Below are 20,820 nucleotides of genomic sequence, written 5' to 3' on the forward strand. Positions count from 1 at the left end.
TAAATTGCGGTCGGAACCTTTGGTAAAGGAGATGTTAATATGTTCACCCCAGTCTCCGCCTACCCTCAGTATTTTCCGAATGTACAGAGATTTTGTTTTACATTGTTTATATGGTTATTTTAAAATTAAAATCCATTTTGAAATCTGTATTTTATAAAGTCACCGTAACACAATTATTTTAAAATGTTATATTGAAAAGTGATTGACGTATTGAGTATTTATGTTTGAAGTGAGCTCAACGGCGAGTGAGGGCTCCCTGGACAGTGGAAACTCTCTGCAAGTGGAAGTGGCCAGTTCTACAGTCAGCAATCCATCCACTTCATCATCCCGACACACCAGAGGTATTTTATCTTCTCTTCTTTTAATGCTGTCGCACTTCATTGATCTCTCTGTGAGGCGCAGTCTTGCTGAAAGACCAGCTAGTATATACCTATCATACAACGGCTAGTGAGGGGTCCCTGGACAGTGGAAACTCTCTGCAAGTGGAAGTGGCCAGTACTACAGTCAGCAATCCATCCACTTCATCATCCTGACACACCAGAGGTATTTTATCTTCTCTTCTTTTAATGCTGTCGCACTTCATTGATCTCTCTGTGAGGCGCAGTCTTGCTGAAAGACCAGCTAGTATATACCTAGCATACAACGGCTAGTGAGGGGTCCCTGGACAGTGGAAACTCTCTTCAAGTGGAAGTGGCCAGTTCTACAGTCAGCAATCCATCCACTTCATCATCCCGACACACCAGAGGTATTTTATCTTCTCTTCTTTTAATGCTGTCGCACTTCATTGATCTCTCTGTGAGGCGCAGTCTTGCTGAAAGACCAGCTAGTATATACCTATCATACAACGGCTAGTGAGGGGTCCCTGGACAGTGGAAACTCTCTGCAAGTGGAAGTGGCCAGTTCTACAGTCAGCAATCCATCCACTTCATCATCCCGACACACCAGAGGTATTTTATCTTCTCTTCTTTTAATGCTGTCGCACTTCATTGATCTCTCTGTGAGGCGCAGTCTTGCTGAAAGACCAGCTAGTATATACCTATCATACAACGGCTAGTGAGGGGTCCCTGGACAGTGGAAACTCTCTGCAAGTGGAAGTGGCCAGTTCTACAGTCAGCAATCCATCCACTTCATCATCCCGACACACCAGAGGTATTTTATCTTCTCTTCTTTTAATGCTGTCGCACTTCATTGATCTCTCTGTGAGGCGCAGTCTTGCTGAAAGACCAGCTAGTATATACCTAGCATACAACGGCTAGTGAGGGGTCCCTGGACAGTGGAAACTCTCTGCAAGTGGAAGTGGCCAGTTCTACAGTCAGCAATCCATCCACTTCATCATCCCGACACACCAGAGGTATTTTATCTTCTCTTCTTTTAATGCTGTCGCACTTCATTGATCTCTCTGTGAGGCGCAGTCTTGCTGAAAGACCAGCTAGTATATACCTATCATACAACGGCTAGTGAGGGGTCCCTGGACAGTGGAAACTCTCTGCAAGTGGAAGTGGCCAGTTCTACAGTCAGCAATCCATCCACTTCATCATCCCGACACACCAGAGGTATTTTATCTTCTCTTCTTTTAATGCTGTCGCACTTCATTGATCTCTCTGTGAGGCGCAGTCTTGCTGAAAGACCAGCTAGTATATACCTATCATACAACGGCTAGTGAGGGGTCCCTGGACAGTGGAAACTCTCTGCAAGTGGAAGTGGCCAGTTCTACAGTCAGCAATCCATCCACTTCATCATCCCGACACACCAGAGGTATTTTATCTTCTCTTCTTTTAATGCTGTCGCACTTCATTGATCTCTCTGTGAGGCGCAGTCTTGCTGAAAGACCAGCTAGTATATACCTAGCATACAACGGCTAGTGAGGGGTCCCTGGACAGTGGAAACTCTCTGCAAGTGGAAGTGGCCAGTTCTACAGTCAGCAATCCATCCACTTCATCATCCCGACACACCAGAGGTATTTTATCTTCTCTTCTTTTAATGCTGTCGCACTTCATTGATCTCTCTGTAAGGCGCAGTCTTGCTGAAAGACCAGCTAGTATATACCTAGCATACAACGGCTAGTGAGGGGTCCCTGGACAGTGGAAACTCTCTGCAAGTGGAAGTGGCCAGTTCTACAGTCAGCAATCCATCCACTTCATCATCCCGACACACCAGAGGTATTTTATCTTCTCTTCTTTTAATGCTGTCGCACTTCATTGATCTCTCTGTGAGGCGCAGTCTTGCTGAAAGACCAGCTAGTATATACCTATCATACAACAGCTAGTGAGGGGTCCCTGGACAGTGGAAACTCTCTGCAAGTGGAAGTGGCCAGTTCTACAGTCAGCAATCCATCCACTTCATCATCCCGACACACCAGAGGTATTTTATCTTCTCTTCTTTTAATGCTGTCGCACTTCATTGATCTCTCTGTGAGGCGCAGTCTTGCTGAAAGACCAGCTAGTATATACCTATCATACAACGGCTAGTGAGGGGTCCCTGGACAGTGGAAACTCTCTGCAAGTGGAAGTGGCCAGTTCTACAGTCAGCAATCCATCCACTTCATCATCCCGACACACCAGAGGTATTTTATCTTCTCTTCTTTTAATGCTGTCGCACTTCATTGATCTCTCTGTGAGGCGCAGTCTTGCTGAAAGACCAGCTAGTATATACCTAGCATACAACGGCTAGTGAGGGGTCCCTGGACAGTGGAAACTCTCTGCAAGTGGAAGTGGCCAGTTCTACAGTCAGCAATCCATCCACTTCATCATCCCGACACACCAGAGGTATTTTATCTTCTCTTCTTTTAATGCTGTCGCACTTCATTGATCTCTCTGTGAGGCGCAGTCTTGCTGAAAGACCAGCTAGTATATACCTAGCATACAACGGCTAGTGAGGGGTCCCTGGACAGTGGAAACTCTCTGCAAGTGGAAGTGGCCAGTTCTACAGTCAGCAATCCATCCACTTCATCATCCCGACACACCAGAGGTATTTTATCTTCTCTTCTTTTAATGCTGTCGCACTTCATTGATCTCTCTGTGAGGCGCAGTCTTGCTGAAAGACCAGCTAGTATATACCTAGCATACAACGGCTAGTGAGGGGTCCCTGGACAGTGGAAACTCTCTGCAAGTGGAAGTGGCCAGTTCTACAGTCAGCAATCCATCCACTTCATCATCCCGACACACCAGAGGTATTTTATCTTCTCTTCTTTTAATGCTGTCGCACTTCATTGATCTCTCTGTGAGGCGCAGTCTTGCTGAAAGACCAGCTAGTATATACCTATCATACAACAGCTAGTGAGGGGTCCCTGGACAGTGGAAACTCTCTGCAAGTGGAAGTGGCCAGTTCTACAGTCAGCAATCCATCCACTTCATCATCCCGACACACCAGAGGTATTTTATCTTCTCTTCTTTTAATGCTGTCGCACTTCATTGATCTCTCTGTGAGGCGCAGTCTTGCTGAAAGACCAGCTAGTATATACCTATCATACAACGGCTAGTGAGGGGTCCCTGGACAGTGGAAACTCTCTGCAAGTGGAAGTGGCCAGTTCTACAGTCAGCAATCCATCCACTTCATCATCCCGACACACCAGAGGTATTTTATCTTCTCTTCTTTTAATGCTGTCGCACTTCATTGATCTCTCTGTGAGGCGCAGTCTTGCTGAAAGACCAGCTAGTATATACCTAGCATACAACGGCTAGTGAGGGGTCCCTGGACAGTGGAAACTCTCTGCAAGTGGAAGTGGCCAGTTCTACAGTCAGCAATCCATCCACTTCATCAACCCGACACACCAGAGGTATTTTATCTTCTCTTCTTTTAATGCTGTCGCACTTCATTGATCTCTCTGTGAGGCGCAGTCTTGAAAGACCAGCTAGTATATACCTATCATACAACGGCTAGTGAGGGGTCCCTGGACAGTGGAAACTCTCTGCAAGTGGAAGTGGCCAGTTCTACAGTCAGCAATCCATCCACTTCATCATCCCGACACACCAGAGGTATTTTATCTTCTCTTCTTTTAATGCTGTCGCACTTCATTGATCTCTCTGTGAGGCGCAGTCTTGAAAGACCAGCTAGTATAAACCTATCATACAACGGCTAGTGAGGGGTCCCTGGACAGTGGAAACTCTCTGCAAGTGGAAGTGGCCAGTTCTACAGTCAGCAATCCATCCACTTCATCATCCCGACACACCAGAGGTATTTTATCTTCTCTTCTTTTAATGCTGTCGCACTTCATTGATCTCTCTGTGAGGCGCAGTCTTGCTGAAAGACCAGCTAGTATATACCTATCATACAAATTTAAACTCTTAAAAGTACAAAAGTGTGGTTATGTTTACCAAATTTTAAATGCTTTATTTATATTACAGAAAGTAAACAATGCATTGGTTACAGTGATCGAACAATTTATAGATATAATATATTTCATAGTGTGTACCTATGATTTACCAATTTAATAAATCTTCATATTCCGTCTAGATCAACCCGAAAATCTGATTTATTTTATCTACCCTCGTGTAGAACAAACATTCGAAAAAATTCCCCGATTCCTCGTATATGTGCACAATATAATACTAAATTTTACAGCATTGACATTTTTGGTAATAACCCAAAGAAATATCGATATGAAGTAATGCGTATGATCGATTATTAATATGAGAGTATGGAATGTGTCGGGAGCATCTCCTATCCTCTTCCTATTTTCCTCTTCCTCTCCCCTTCCTTACACTAAATTAATTTTAAGATATTAAAACTTCATTTCCAATGAACTTTAGCATAAGAAACTTCTGTGGCTTGACTTCAGTTAACTTGTATATTTATATCTATCATTGTATATTATGTAAAAGCTGTTTGTTTCTTACAAAATAAATAAATAAATGTTTCCTTGTAATGTCTTATTTAGTAATTACCGGGTGATGTGTGTAGTGTATAAGTGTGTGTGTTTGTGGGTGTTAGAAGTGGTGATCTGTGAAGGGATACGTATGCGCATAGAACTGTTTATGTCATTGACACAGTTGATGCTCCTTTTAAATGTTAACGGTGAATCTGAAAATACATCCATGTTAGAGTTTAGACAAATATTATTGAAAGTATGAAGAGCACAGTTAATGGTGAATTTGCTGCTGCATTTATTATGGTAGTCAATATGGGTCTTTCATAGTGGAAGGTTGGGATGCACCTGGCTATTCAGATATGGTCGCCAAATATGTCTAGCGCCATTTCGAGCAACGTTTTGATTCTGAATGGTGGTCTTTCACCATCAGAATTTTTTTTTCAATTTTTAGATGTCATATCAACTGTTTTTGATAAAAACCCTACAAGCCACATTTTTTGGGAAAGTTACTTTTCGGTGGTTTCAAATAGAATAGTCTTCGTAGATGAAATTACTCAGTCCTCAAATCTCTCATAATTATTATAAATACAATTGCAATATTTTACATCAATATTTTGTAAAACGAATGACCACATTCATATAAACTTTTAATTTGTATCACGAATTTGTAAATATTAATTTTTTTCGTCTCCTGTAAAGCTTTCATTTTGTGGCTTGAAGGATAATACCAAACCGACTTTTATTAATCCTTGTGTTTTTTTTAAATCAGTTTCAGAGGCAAAACCAAAGCTAAGACACAGCTCTAGGATACCTGTATCCACTTCCTCCGGTACCACAGAACACAGGTCACCCACCAAGGCCACAAAGGTAATTCAAACATTGAAATACAAATTCACCAGTATATCCCATTTCACGTTATCAATATGCGACACAGATTGCAATTCAATCAGATCAATTAAGATCAGTCAATTCAGTAACTATCGGTATCTTTCTGGTTTATAAGTTTTTGAAGTAATTAGACTTAAGATATACATGTGCAATGCATCAAGTTTTTTTTTACTAACCTGTAAAAAGTTAGATGAATGCTTTTAAATTTTTTATTTTACTCATTGTGACATACTTGTCAAAGTAACAGATCGTCGTCAATGCGAAAATAACTCGCGTGTCAAAAACGTAATTGTTCAGGTGGAGCTAAAAACTGATTTTTAAGAGTTACAGATTGTATTTAAAACATCAAAAATAAGCTTTGTAGTTTTATACAAACTTTACATTTTTTTTTTGTACGTAAAAGCGTATTTTCAATGTTTTAGAAAACAATCTGTAACTCTTAAAAATCAGCTTTTAGCTCCTCCCGAACAATAAAGTTTTGGACGCAAAGGAGATATTTTCACATTGACATTTGAAAGTTTATAAATAAAAATCAGATTTGCTTGTTGTTACTGTAATTCATCTCATGTAGAGCGTATTTACTGTATCGTTTATAAAACTATAGAATGTTAATCTAAACCTCCATCTCTAAGTTTTGTTGCCGAGCCTGGTAATTTGCCTAAGGGCAAAGTGATTTTCTATGTGTAAAATCAACAACAGATTGATTTGACTAAACATTGATATCTCGTGACGCCCTCCATATAACGTGCTACCTTTCTGACCAATGTTTTATTCTGATTCATACTAAAACATTGGTGTGACTTTCCAGGCCCAGTCGTCCAATAATCTGGGTGCTAGATTGGGACGTAGCAGCGGGAGCGCTGTACAAAGCACCGCCTCTCCGCCACCACCCAACAGACAAGTAACAAACAATCAATCAATCAAAAAATCAATCAATCAATCATTACCCTTTTATATCTCCATTATATACTCAGGCGGCTGCTGCACTCGTAAGTTTTTCTCGTAAGTGACTTAAGTAAGTAGCTTATGGCAAAATTACCAATGTAAACAACATTGTAAATTATTTGCCGTAATTTATAGCAATTTACAGAAGTCGTAAGAGGCGTGATTTTTTTGACAGGTCTAATGGTGTCCGCTTGAATTTACAGCCGCCTTCTCACGGCTTATGAAATCAGTTTGATAAGTTGAAACATTTAAAATAAGTTTGCAATACACTTAGATGCGCATCTTAGAAGGAAGTGTGTAGGTCGCTGTAAGCACTTACATAAGTTAAACTTCTGAACAACTTATGTGACCATTGATTACCATTAGTTAGAAGAATATGTGATTTTGTTATAAGTAAGTAGCTTATGTGAGCGGTAAATTTAACTTACGAGTTTAATGCAAGCCTCGCTTGGGTTTGCATGCAACAGATCTCGGCTAATGTGAAATATGTAAATCAAAATTGCCTGAAGGAAGTCTGCACTCAGTGGATACGGACTTGGTTTGTCTTGGTTTATCTCCTTACATTTTCTACAGACCAGCAAAGACAATTCGAAACATGTCAGAGATAAATCCAGACATGTTTTGATTTGTCTTTGCTTGTCTGAAATAAGGCCGGACTTATCTGTATCACGACTTGACTTGTCTAAATCTTAAGTTTAAGCTTGTCTTGTTTACCCATAGCGGGCCTGAACCAATTCTGTCTTTGTCTGAATTTCCGCCGTTCCGGTCTTTCGAAGTATTTTAGAGATAGTATATAGTATAATTAAGTATCATTATTATGTATTTTTGTTTTAGAACACACGCAGCGGCGCCCGTACCCGAGGCGAGAGCGAGCGCGAACGGGAGCGCGGGGAGGAGCGCGAGGGACTGAGGAGGAGTACGCGGGGGGCGGACATGCCCCAGCAGGCGCAGCCCAACACCAACACTACTAGCTCTAACCGGAGAGACAAGAGAGGTAACAAACAACACAACACTTACAGACACGCACATTGCCAAACTTGGCCAAATAAACTTTCAATCTCCAACACGTTTGATGACCATCAGCTCCATTTCAAACTTTTGACATTTGGATGGTCTCCGTTAGACCCAAATTCTAGGCCCGTTTCAGATTTTGATCAAATTGTGATCAACCCAACACAACATTCTTCAAAACAGATTGAAACACCCTGACTTAGGTAAGTGTAAGTCCCCTACAAGGATGCGATGTTGTAAGTAGTGTGTAGTTTATCGAGAAAGACAACCTGCCAATTAGAACTTCCTTAACCGCATGAAGTTTGGCGTATCCACGGCGTATATTTAACATTTGTACCCGTCGAAGTTTGGCGTATCCACGGCGTATATTTAACATTTCGGCCCCTTAGGGTCAAAAAACATCAGTGTTGTATACTTTTAAACAAACGAAACATATTAATAATTTAAAAATTAATAAAATACTTCGTTTTAACCACTTTTATTGTATATTAATAATTTCTTCTCATTTAGTTAAAGGATGGTATTTTGTGCTTCTGAACCATCTTTTAAATATAAAATAGTAATTCATTTTACCATCCGTAACTCAAAATCGATAAAAATTGAGTTACGTTTTTTTGACTCTAAGGGGCCGATTTGTACCCGTCGAAGTTTGGCGTATCCCCAGCGGATACATTAGCTGTTCGATTGCACTTGACTCGATTTTATGATATTTTGAACCTTAAAAATGCTCCTAGCATACTAAAATATATTTTATTCGCTTGGCAAGGAAATAATATATCTTAAGGCGACGCACGTCGGGTAATATTCGGAATTGGCCCACTAACAATAACACTTTATGTAGATGGTGGTAAAATTGAAATTCCCGTTCAACACTAGCTGCATATTTTTGATTTATCCAAAAAATCCAGTGTCAAAAGGCTTGTTCACTTTATATTTTGAAATTCAGGTGAAAATATTAATGTGTTTTCTGATCATTTTGTAAAGAAGTTATTTGCCAAAATACAATGATATAAAATAAAACCATTACCGAGATTTTGCATTTTAAAGCACAATTGTGCCCACCGCACGTCACGAAGCAATGCAATTACAGTGTCCACTATTTCTACTGGCTTTGTTAAACACAAAAATCAAAATGTCACTTTATCAAGTATGGTATTTTCTACATGTTGGTCTTAACAAAAATGTATTTTTATTTATAGAATATTCTTGCCGACTCCTACGGATTAAAATGACTTTAGGTGAAAAAAATAAACTGTGGGAATTTATTTTGCAGGTTTCACTGTAGTTTGCTTTCTTATCCAAAAATTCCATTACCGTGAATGTTTCCGATCAAAGGTATTTTGTAGAGTGTAGAAACGCTTACTATGCGCATGCCAAACACTTTTTTTTTTGCACTTTGTAATAAATTGTTGGTATTTTTTGTCCCAGCTTCAGTGTTTGAACGTGTTTTCATGAAAGTGGATGAAGTTCTTTTCGATTTGGCACTGTTGGCAAGTAAGTCGCAAATGAATTTTTTTTAGTAGTTTGCAAGAAACCGGCATTTGATTTCTGTGTACAAAGTGGTCTTGGGAAAAAATATATACATTTTTTTAACGGATTATCAATCGTTGACGTAAAATAATCTACAGTAAAACCTGCAACATGAACTTCATACTTCGATAGAAGTTTTGCTATTGTCAGTACCTATGAAAACTGAAATTAAAATTGTTCTAATTTAGAAAGCACATTGGAGTAGTCTAAAGAAAATTTAAGATAAATTCGCAGTGGCGTGCATTCTGTACCTGAACTTGGGTCCTAGAGCAATTCACACTGACTACGTTTACGTGCTTACGCTTATAAGTGCTCAAAAATACACATTTGTAAATCCCCAATTTTTTTGTCTAAAAACTCAAGGCCGACAGTGCCAGAAGCATTTTCAGGGCAGCTCTAATTTTGGAATTTGCTCTACATAAACACAAATCAAATAGGGTACATAGAAACTCTTGAATTTTGGCACTTACACTATGTACATATTTTATTTCCACATTGTTAGTTATCTAGTAAGTTGAGCATATTTCATGTCGAATGATATTATTAATTGAGTGTTTGTTTGTGTTTGTAGGCAAGGGCAGCCTGGGTTCGTGTGCGAGCAGCGGGGGCAGCAGCGGCGGGGGGCGCCGGGGCCCCGCAGCCCCCAACAACACCGCCAGCACCGCAAACACCACCTCGCAACTGGTGAGCACCATTTCTCTTAGCTATCCAGAACAGGACCCGTCTTGTAGCATGCATATCTTGTGTTTCATTGGATTGCACAGTTTGATTTCTTCCACAAGTGCCCTCCACCAATGCTGTCTGTATAAACTATTCCACGACAAAACAAAACAATAACAGTGACAAAATGGAACCTTAAAAAAACAACAGTAACAAAATGGAACGGTACAAAAAAGAATAGTGAAGAAAAAGAACAAAACAAACCTAACCTATTCTTTTATCATGGTATGTTTTGTCGCTGATTTAAGGAGTCTGCCCACATAATGGGAGCATACCATGACCATGCTATGACCGAGCCGTGAATTATGGGAAAGGTACGAAGCAACCGCAAACGGTGCAAAATGCCTCTTGCGGTTGCTTTGTTCCTTTACTGTAATTCGTGACTCGGTCATAGCACAGTCGTTATGCTCCGGTTATGTGAACAGACTCCTTTAGCTTCAACTCTTCAGAACTTATCTTCTTCTTCATCTTGTATTTCATCACAGGACAGAGTTTGGTATCTTCCACGAGTTCCTGTTCATCCAGTCTTCTTCAGATTGGATAAAGTGTGTTGCCCAATCATCACCTTTTATACCAAAGAAATACTAATGTGAATATTTATTTCTATTGCAGGGTGCGGTGCCATCAACTTCTTCCAACGTTCAACAGAACGCTCCCCCATACCCGAGCATGATGGGTGGAACTAATGTGGACCCAACCAAGGCTAAGGCCAAAGGTATGTTACTACTATGTACATTACTGCAAAAGACGTATGATACACCCAACTCCATCTGTATAAATCAATATTATTGTATATGTATTTGAACCACTCATTCTGCTATCTACTGTGCCTTCAGGGCCTTCTTGCACAGGAATACGCAAGGATTCGATACTGATTTTGTGTTTTCATGTCGTGAACAAATTGTCACGCTCAGTTGGCTCACATTGCTACAGAAATCATGAGACCCACATCGCCGCCACCTATTCAAATGAAACTAGTTTTCATGACCTCACTCACAACTTCTGTAGCTGTCATTTTGTATATCTCTCTGGATGAAAGGCCTTAGTCTAAGTTACGCTAAGGTGTGTTGATAACAGTACGGTAAAGCAAATTATACTTAAAACAGTCCCTCGGTTTGGCCAGTGCCTAGTCTGCCTTTTCACAGATGATATTTATTACTTGTCATTTTCCAGAGGAGGCAGTCCCAGACGGAGGAGTGGCAGCGGCCAGCGTGGGAGAGTCTTCCTCGGACGACAGCGAGGTGGGACGCCTGCAGGCCCTGCTGGAGGCCCGAGGGGTGCCCTCGCACCTGCTGGGGGCGCTGGGCCCCCGCATGCAACACCTGCTGCACCGCACCATTGGCACAACATCTTGTAAGTACACAATCTACATGGCTCGAGCTGAAAATTTTTGCACCGTGAATATTTGTTCCAATGAGCTATTTTACTCTTTATTACACTGAAAATCTTTATGCTGAAACAGAAACTACTCTCTCTGCTCTGATGTCATGAAATTTGCACAGCCATCTGATAATTAACAGACCGATTGCCATCTCTAATACACACACGCAATATAGGCTTGCTTGTTGGATATTTTATGGATTTGACATGCATAGAATACATGCGCAAGTCACATGCATCGTAGATATTGTTTTGACATTTCATTTGATATCCATCACTTATACATGAAAGAAAATAAGTAAAAATGCGACCGGTACCCATTCTATACCTTAAAACTTCCTTGAAGTATGTCTTTCACAGTGTGACAGATTGCCGTACAAATACCATCCATAGAAAACACTTTCTATCTATATTTTTTATTTCATTTTTTATTCATCTCATGTTCAAGTGTTCTTGATTAATGGATAAAAATTAAATAAAGGTCGATTCTTAAGTGAGATGGTGAGATGGGTGCGGGGGGGGTGTAGAGAATTTTTTTTTTAGATCTCGACAACAGCACCACCTATTGGGTACAAAACTATCCTCTGTTTCAAGCTGGAATCAACAATTCACATTCACTAAATTTCATTGAAATCGGTTTGGCAGTTTAGGAGATTTGCGTGTACATGTGATTTTTATATATTAAGAAAAATGATTATGGGAAAAAAATAATAATTCAGCTTTTCGGCAACAAAGTTTATTACCTACTTTTATACCATATCTAACCTAATATTTTCCTGCTTTCCAGCGGCATCCAAAGCAGCCCAGCTCCTGACAGGGCTGCAGGCCTCGGGAGACGAGGGCCAACAGCTGCAGGCCGTGATCGAGATGTGCCAGCTGCTGGTGATGGGCAACGAGGACACTCTGGCCGGGTTCCCGGTGCGACAAGTCGTCCCGGCGCTAATAACGCTGCTGGGCATGGAACACAACTTCGACATGGTGATAATTGCATTTATATACTCATATATTATATACTCTTTGCTTATCGTCAGAAATTATGCTGTAGTCGGGCATCCGGCAATTTAAACTCCCTTGTGGCATACTGGGAGTATCAAGATGTTCCCTAAAGAATAACCAGCCATTTCTGGGTTTATTTGGAGTAAATATGTAGATGGCATTTTGGTCCCCGGTGACTATTTGTTGTAATTTTTTTTTAACGCGGCTGTCATGTATGTGCTCCATCGAAGGATATTTTATTCCTGTATTCGGATTTCTCATAAATAGGAAACTGACAATTTAGCATTATTTTTCATCGAAATTCGCATTATTTGTTAGGTAAATTTGCATTGTTTTTCAGCAAAAGTTGAGCAATTCGAACTTGTAATTTTCTATCAGTGAGGAAGGATTTGATCTATTCGAGAAAATGCCTAGAAATTTGAGTTTAGTCAACAATCTATTGCTTGTTACAGTATCGAAGGCTTTCTCAAAATCAATTTATATATTATGTCAGTAGGAATCCGTCTAATTTATTTTTAATGTTATGCTTATTTTTTAACCTCTTCGTCGCTCTAGTTCGTTTTTATTCAACAGACCAAAACGTAAATCGGGAGAAATAGCACTAAAAAGTTTTTTTTTACGAAAAACTCATATACAATGAAATCAGTTCATTCTAAGCTTACTAAAATGATTTAAAGTGATAGAAATTATTATTTTTAAGTAAAATTCGTTCCAAATGTTTAAAATTACGCAGAAAACACGTTTTTAATTTGGATGTGTGGGAAGTGTTGGATAAACACGCTCGGAATGTTGTTTAATTTTGGTGTACTTTAGGCACACGGCGTCTTGAAAACAAATTGAAAATATTTTTTTTTCACTTGTATCGTATAAATAAATGCTTTCTGAAAACAACTGTATGCTTAACTCAATTTCGCCAAAAATGGTCTGTTGGACAAAAACAAACTAGAGCGACGTCTTGTGTGCCAATGTATCCATAATGATATTTTCAAAAAATCGTTTATCTGAATATAACCAGTTATTTTGGGGAATCTACTTATGGTCGATTATATATTGTTTTATAAACACATTATTAGGCTCAAGGCTCAACTAAGTTTGATAAGCCACTATGTTCTCGGAATATTAGAGCGCATCAGTGTGAGACAAACTTGGTAAGAATGAACCTTGACTGTATCTTCTAATGTGGCTTTATTGGTAATTCCAGATGAACCACGCCTGCCGAGCCCTGACCTACATGATGGAGGCCCTGCCGCACACTTCGGGGACCGTTGCACTTGCGGTGCCGGCCTTCCTGGACAAGCTGCAGGCTATCACCTGCATGGATGTGGCGGAGCAGAGCCTCACCGCGCTGGACATGCTCTCTCGGAGACACTCGAAGCCCATTCTGCAAGCGGTAAGTCAACTATAATGGTATGCATTCCATTGAGAGTAGCCCGGTCCCTGCAATAGAGTTGAGCAGGGTTGCTAAATACATGTTTGACCATCTCTCCTGTTACCAAAACATGATTCCCAGGCATCTGAGCCTAGGTCCCATCAAGTCAGGACATTGGCATTAGAGATGAAAGGGTCTTTGATCATATGCTTCCAATAGCTGCATGTTTAGTAATAACAGAATTGTTGATAAAGCCCTCGCTTATTAGTCTGATTTATGTGGCGTCCAGTCCTCTGCCTCTCCCTTTCTCTGTACCTAATACTTTCAAGTGTTCTTTTGGGCTACCTTGATTAATTTTGCTCCCCTTGGTGCTTTGGCTAGAGTTTCCCCAATATTGAATATAGGAGAAAGAATGAAGCTGATTTTGAAGAATGTGATTGTTAAATATGATATACAGCAATTAATTCCCTTGCTTTTGAAATGCCTTTGTAATTGCTCAAATACTCACTGTTTTTTTTGGTTTGACCTTTCAGCGCGGAGTCCAATCCTGCCTCATGTACCTGGACTTCTTCAGCATCAACGCTCAGCGCGCCGCCCTGTCCATCACATCCAACTGCTGCCAGAACCTGCAGAGCGAGGAGTTTGTGTTCATCCGGGACTCGCTGCCTCTGCTAGCCAGCCGTCTGACGCAGCAGGATAAGAAGGCCGTGGAGTCAGTGTGCCTGGCTTTCTCGCGCCTGGTGGACAGCTACCAGAACGATCCCAACAGGCTGCAGGAGATTGCCAGCACGGAACTGCTCACCAACTTGCAACAGCTGGTGAGTTCTCCCTTCTTTGTGTTATTGTTATTTTCATGACCTTCTGTCCAAATCCATTTGCTATTCTTCTAAATTTTATTTTCTTAAAATGCATTTTTATTCCTTGTTATTTTATTCAATTTAACTTCTTCTTTTGCATTTTTATATATTTGTGATGCTTATCTATATTTAACACTTTTTTATATTCTTATCTATTCCCAGTCCCACTGGTCGGTCTTTTCTTTTACATTATTGTTCACTTATGTCAATCTCATCCTTCTTTTGTTGTTAAGAAATATTTGTCCTTATTCTGTAGTCGTCCATTTCTTCAATCTTATATAACACACTTTATCCTGGAAGGGTAGTTCTACCTTTTACACCCCTGCTTGAATGGCGGAAAAGGAATTGCTGTCCGATAATTTTACATAAATTTTTTACACCAATCTCTTGTGCGGGTCCCAACTATATGTATTTAAACCCTTAGAACGGGTAATATATCCTTCCACTTATTGCACCTAAAGTTTTTGGTTTTTTTTGTAATGATTTGAGCAAAAAATTTACATAATAAAAAAAGTACATTTTTCACAAAAAGAACGTCACTAAATGGCCCAATACCGAATTCAAATTCAGTTTATTACAAAAGTAGGATTAATTTCAGACAAAAATTTTTTAGTTGGGGTGCGTTGAGTACTATGTAAAAATTTCGTTAAAATACAGTAGAACCTCGTTAATTTGAAATCCACGGGACATCAAAAATCAAATTTCGAATTAACGAATTCCCACGTAATTCGAAATTTTATGAAAAAAAAAAAAAAAAATACGCCGAAAATCGATTTTCTCGGCCGTCTCTTCAAATCCGGATGGTATTTTAGATGTAAATTCGTATTAATACCAATTTTTCTTTATTTTCGCGGCCGATTACCGTAGCGGCGGGCCCTTTAAATTCAGAAATTCGCAACAAATTCGTAAAAATGCTATATATTTACGCGTAAATCGAGATTTCGCTGCCGATTTCGGTCGCGGCCTACCCTTTAAATTGAGATATTCGTAAAAATATTTTATATTTCCGCGTAAATCGAGAATTCGCGGTAATTTTCCGTCGCGGCCGGCCTTTTATTTCAAATATCTGAATTTAAATTCGTAAAAATACGATATATTTCCGCGTAAAACGAGAATTCGCGGCCGTATTCCGTCACGGCCGGCTCTTTAAATTCAGATATTCGAAATAAATTCGCAAAAATACGATATATTTCCGCGTAAAACGAGAATTCGCGGCCGTATTCCGTCACAGCCGGCTCTTTAAAATCAGATATTCGAAATAAATTCGCAAAAATACGATATATTTCCGTGTAAATCGAGAATGCGCGGCCAATTTTCATGATATATAAAAATATGATATATTTTCGCGTAAATCGAATTTTATCGGCAGTTTTTCGTCGCGGCCGGCCTTTTAAGTTCAGATATTTGAAGTAATTTCGTAAAAATATGTCATTTCGGCGTGAATCGAAATTTTTCGGCCGATTTCCGTCGCGCCGTATTTTTTAACTCGGATATTCGAAGTAAAGTTAGTAAAAATACGATATATTTCCGCGTAAATTGAAATTTCGCATCCGATTTCCGTCGCGGCGGGCCCTTTAAAATTCAGATATTCGAAATAAATTCGTAAAAATACGATATATTTACGCGTAAATCGATATTTCGCAGCTGATTTCCGTCACAGCGGGCCATTTAAATTGAAATATTCGAAATAAATTCGTAAATATATGATACATTTACGCGTAAATCGAAATTTCGCGGCAGAGTTTCGTCGCGGCCGACCCTTTCAATTCAGATATTTGGTGTAAACTTGTAAAACTACGACATATATCCGCGTAAAACGTATTTTCTCGGCCCTTCAAACTCGGATATTCGAAATAAATTTGAAAAAGTACAACATTCCAGTGTAAATCGATTCAGATTTACAAAATAATAATACTAATTAGGACGATGTATAACCACGTAAAAATACATTTTTCGGCGTTTTACCGCCACGGCTGACTTTTAGATTAAGATTTACGAAATATTATGATTTATTTTCGCAAAAATCAAATTTTTTCGAATTACATGAATAAATTTTCGTGCGCGGACAAAAATAAATTTCGAATTACGAATTAACGAATTTCGAATTAAAAAAAAATTTGTATGAAAAAATTTTTCAGCGGAAATTTTTTTGGCGAAAATTTCGAATTACGCTTTTTTTCGAATTATCGGGGTTCGAATTAACGGGGTTCTACTGTATACAGGGTGTATCGGCAAGTACCCGACAAACTTTAACCAGCTATTCCTCAGCACATTTGGAGTAAAAAATGTTATGTGAGCTTTGCTGTCCGGTAACATTTTTTTTCCATAAAAAACAATAAATAAATTAAAAAATCCACACTCCGTCACTGTCATTTGCCTTGTTTCTCGCGTTCAACAGCTGTTATTATATTAGCAAGTGCGTCAAAAAGTGTCCTCGCTCTTTCGTACACACTAAATAATAATAGTTAAAAATGAGACGAATGGTGCTGTGCCATTTCGTTGTGATTGTAAAAGCGCGCCAACGTAGGTACATACGTACATTATTCAACGAAACTCGAACAAAATATTGCCAGACGGGTTTTCAAACTTTGACAAAGGATAAAACATTGGTGACATGTGGTGAAAATATGAATGATAAATTTTTTATTAAAAAAAATGTTACCGGACAGCAAAGTGCCCATAACATTTTTTACTCCAAATGTGCTAAGGAATAGCTGGTTAAAGTTTGTCGGGTACGTGCCGATACACCCTGTATATATTATTTTCAAAGATATGACTGTTTAAAAACTAAATCCATTTTCTCAAATGGAACCCTTGTTTTCACCCGTATAAAGTGTGTTAAAATGTATGTAATTTTTGTTAATATTTCTATTTTTGAAACTGAATTTTTGTTGTCCAGCTGGTGGTGTCCCCGCCCACGGTGAGCACGGGCACTTTTATCACAGTGCTGCGCATGCTCAGTGTCATGTGCTCCAGTTGCCCGGAGTTAGCTGTCACGCTGCTGAAGCAGAACATTGCCGACACGCTGCTGTTCCTGCTCACGGGATCCTCGGTAGCCAATCCGCAGGACGAGGTCAGTATCTCATTGGTTGCTTCCATTAGGGCAAAGGAAAGGAAGGTCAGGAAGGTCTGAGAAAGAAACGGGTATAAGCGTGGGTAGGAGTCTGGTGATCGGTGTGTCCAGTAGTGATTGATCCACTACGGTGCAAGGTAATGGGTCGAGAGAGTCTGGCTAGAGAGGTCAAAGGGTCTCCTTCGACCGGCTGCTTTCGATCCGGCTCGTCACGCAGCCGGTGGGCAGATGTATCCGTTGCCAAGACCAGAACAAACCTCACCCCATAATAATAATTGGATAATTTCACCTAAAGGGCGCTGTGAATCCGGCGAACCACTCGGGGTGACCTGGCAGAATATGTCATCTGGCGAACTTTCCACATATATTTCCATCCATCTTCGGGACCTTCAGAATCTTGCCGTAATTCCTGTTATTTGTTACCACTTCTTTATCTGATATTGAATCTGTTTGTTTCCAGATTGAACTAGTGGCTCGCTCCCCACCCGAGCTGTACGAGATAACCTGCCTTATAGCGGAGCTGATGCCCCACCTGCCCAGCTCGGGGCTGTTTGCAGTGGACGCCTGCCTCGAGAGGCCCTGGGGGGCTGCTCCCCACCAAGAGCAGCAGGCCAGCTGGCAGTGGAGGGATGATACCGGTCGGTACATTTACTTTACAACCAAAAATCACCCCTTTTCCACTGTGATAGTTCAAACTACAAGGCACATAGATTTTGCTTCCTTTGACCCAGATGGTTATATTTTTAACTTTGCTGTTTAATTTAAAAAAAAAAAACCACTTTGTTTATTATATCTGTTATTATCTTCTGGGTCAAAAAACCCACTCGGGACAGCCGTGGTGGTAAAATGCCGAAAAATGTATTTTTACGTGGTTTTACATCGTCCTAATTTATTTTTTATTTATTATTATGTGCATCTATATAAAAAGGTTTACATATATTTTTTTTGGCTTTGCCTGTCGTTCTGTTTGGTTCCATGCTAACTCAACACAGTGACTATTCAACACACTTTTAAAAAGTGATAGAAAGTCATTAAAAACGATGAAAAAAAAAAAAATTAACCTAACCTAATCTACTTAATTAACCCAGTTAATAAAGTTTTTGTTTCATCACTTTCCATGACTTTATATAACTTATGAAAGATTGTGATGAATTATCATTTTGATGATTTATCCGGTCACCGTTTTATAGTAAGGCCCATGACTTTTCTTGTGAAGAAGGTGTATTTATTATCAAGATCCATTCTCAACAAAGTTTGATTTAATTTACTTTTCAATATAAGAAAAAAATATTAATACAAAACATTAAATATTTTTATTTCTAGACAATAAGCAATTTATTTTGAACATTTGCAGGTGCCTGGCATTCGTATACGGCAGTGGACTCCCGCATCATTGAAGCCGCCCACCAGAGCTCAGAGGATGAGGTGTCGCTGTCGGCGCTGGGCCGTACCTACATAGTGGACTTCCTGTCCATGAAGCAGATCAACGAGGACACGGGCACCACGCGCCCCGTCCAGCGCCGACTGGGCACCCAACAACCCAGCACCGAGCAGCATGGTATGTTACCCTTCGTCATCTTCTTCCTTATGTCCTATTGTGATGTTGGGACCGAGGGTTAAAATTCCACCGTGGACGGTATTACATGTGCGCGAGTGCCAAAGACAGTTGTAAAAAGTGGAGCGCACATGTGCTTGAAAAACAGTTCACTCGTTAACTAATAATAATAATCTCCAAGCAACTATTGTTTTCATTTGCAACTTTTCTAGGAAGAATTGGAATTAGAACAGGGGTTTAATGCTAAGCACATCTCAGATGTTCAATCTTCTAATATATATAAAATTAAAATCTTTCTCCAATTGCAAACAATTGTAGGTGCCAGCAGCAGGTGGTCCGATGCCCGCAGCGTGTGCGTGCGTGGGGCAGGTGGAAAGCGCGTCCTCGCCCTCTGCTCGGTCCTCCTCGAGGTGTACTCCAGTTCGGCGGGTCCAGCTGTCCGGTGCCAGTGCCTCAAGGCTCTGCTGCGAATGGTTTATCATGCGGAATCCGACATGCTGACGTGGGTGCTCAAATATCAGGTAATAAACACTCCTCTGTCATGCAGCTTATTATAAAGAAGCCTCTTTGGTGGTTGATTATTTTCCATCAGTAGAGCCATCTATCAGTTGCCACAGCTCATGTAAATGTGCCTTAGGAATCAGAGGCGGCTCTAGGAATCCAGGCGTGGTAGGTCATTTGAAAAAAATGTGTGAATAACCTTTCTTTGATATTGTGAAAAATTATTATCGTATGGCAAATTATTACGTTTTAATTTAGTTGTGCGCAACATTAAAGTAAATAAAATAAGAGTTTAAAACGCCCGTCCGCAGTATCCAAAGATACTGAGTGCGAAGCTTAGAGTATGGTGGTTCCGTGGTGCGAAGTGACGTAACATTTATCAATTCTATTTAAATTTAGACTTTTGAGACGATTCTATTTGACAATGATTTTTTACGTTTTTTGTTTTGTTTCATTCTTCAGCTTTATCGATAACCACATAAAGAATTATTCCAAACCGAACTGCAGTTGAAAAACAACCATTGTTCCACGCATGACAAGCGTGTAAAATGAAAAACCATCATATGTTTATGTCACTATCTCTTCAAAACATGTAATATTCATGTTTTAAAGAGATGTGATGCTGTCTCCCTCATGGCCATGACCTAAGCCTCCCTAAGCTTTCTTCGATACCTAATTTTTATTTAGACGAAAGACATGTAGTGCCATCTCGTTTATTCTATGGTGCACACAGAGACAGAAGATGCCAAAGTCGGGGACATTCTTTAAATTGACTCAGCGAATCGTGTGGACTTGTGAATGAAAGCTTCTATTAGAGACAATAGATGCCACCGCTCGTCACACGCCGCCGCCGCTCGCAGCTCTGCTGTTTCGCGGTACATTTCATATAAATTAATAATAAGACCAGTTGTTTGATGCACTTCATTTATTATTATTATTGTTGTCTTATAAGTTAGGGGGTCAAACACCAATTGACCTAAGGGAAGAACCGCCCCTGTTAGGAATACAGGTGTAGTCTCGTTCAGTAAGAGAACCTCATGAAACATATGTCACCCGTCTGCTTTGCCGACTTCCTTCCCGGCCTGTCTAGCCCTGCCAATAATGTTAGGCCCTTCGTCCACAGACATACACAAGTATCCGATGCTTATGTTCAACAAGTTGTCACACACAATCCGTACACGTCGCTAC

General features: G+C 40.0%; 2 protein-coding genes across 2 annotated transcripts in view; both read left to right on the forward strand.

Annotated features, from left to right (window-relative positions):
* Positions 1-448, forward strand: part of LOC149411383 (uncharacterized) — a 65,826-nt gene extending 65,378 nt beyond the window's left edge. Inside the window, exon 6 of the mRNA XM_089647695.1 lies at positions 231-448. Coding sequence (XP_089503821.1) covers positions 231-448 — 218 coding nt within the window. The remainder of the gene's footprint in view (positions 1-230) is intronic.
* A 3,626-nt stretch (positions 449-4,074) lies between these two features.
* The window catches only part of ctrip (E3 ubiquitin-protein ligase ctrip), a 49,981-nt gene continuing 33,235 nt past the window's right edge, over positions 4,075-20,820 (forward strand). Inside the window, exons 1-14 of the mRNA XM_089647357.1 lie at positions 4,075-4,173; positions 5,577-5,674; positions 6,504-6,596; positions 7,475-7,634; positions 9,753-9,865; positions 10,514-10,616; positions 11,075-11,254; positions 12,069-12,259; positions 13,479-13,667; positions 14,180-14,464; positions 17,403-17,576; positions 18,037-18,214; positions 18,931-19,134; positions 19,450-19,652. Coding sequence (XP_089503483.1) covers positions 7,574-7,634; positions 9,753-9,865; positions 10,514-10,616; positions 11,075-11,254; positions 12,069-12,259; positions 13,479-13,667; positions 14,180-14,464; positions 17,403-17,576; positions 18,037-18,214; positions 18,931-19,134; positions 19,450-19,652 — 1,881 coding nt within the window. The 5' untranslated portion in view covers positions 4,075-4,173; positions 5,577-5,674; positions 6,504-6,596; positions 7,475-7,573. The remainder of the gene's footprint in view (positions 4,174-5,576; positions 5,675-6,503; positions 6,597-7,474; positions 7,635-9,752; positions 9,866-10,513; positions 10,617-11,074; positions 11,255-12,068; positions 12,260-13,478; positions 13,668-14,179; positions 14,465-17,402; positions 17,577-18,036; positions 18,215-18,930; positions 19,135-19,449; positions 19,653-20,820) is intronic.

Source organism: Hesperophylax consimilis, chromosome 26 (genome assembly GCF_061612785.1).
Source record: "Hesperophylax consimilis isolate HC1 chromosome 26, BYU_Hcon_1.0, whole genome shotgun sequence".
Lineage (NCBI taxonomy): Eukaryota > Metazoa > Arthropoda > Insecta > Trichoptera > Limnephilidae > Hesperophylax > Hesperophylax consimilis.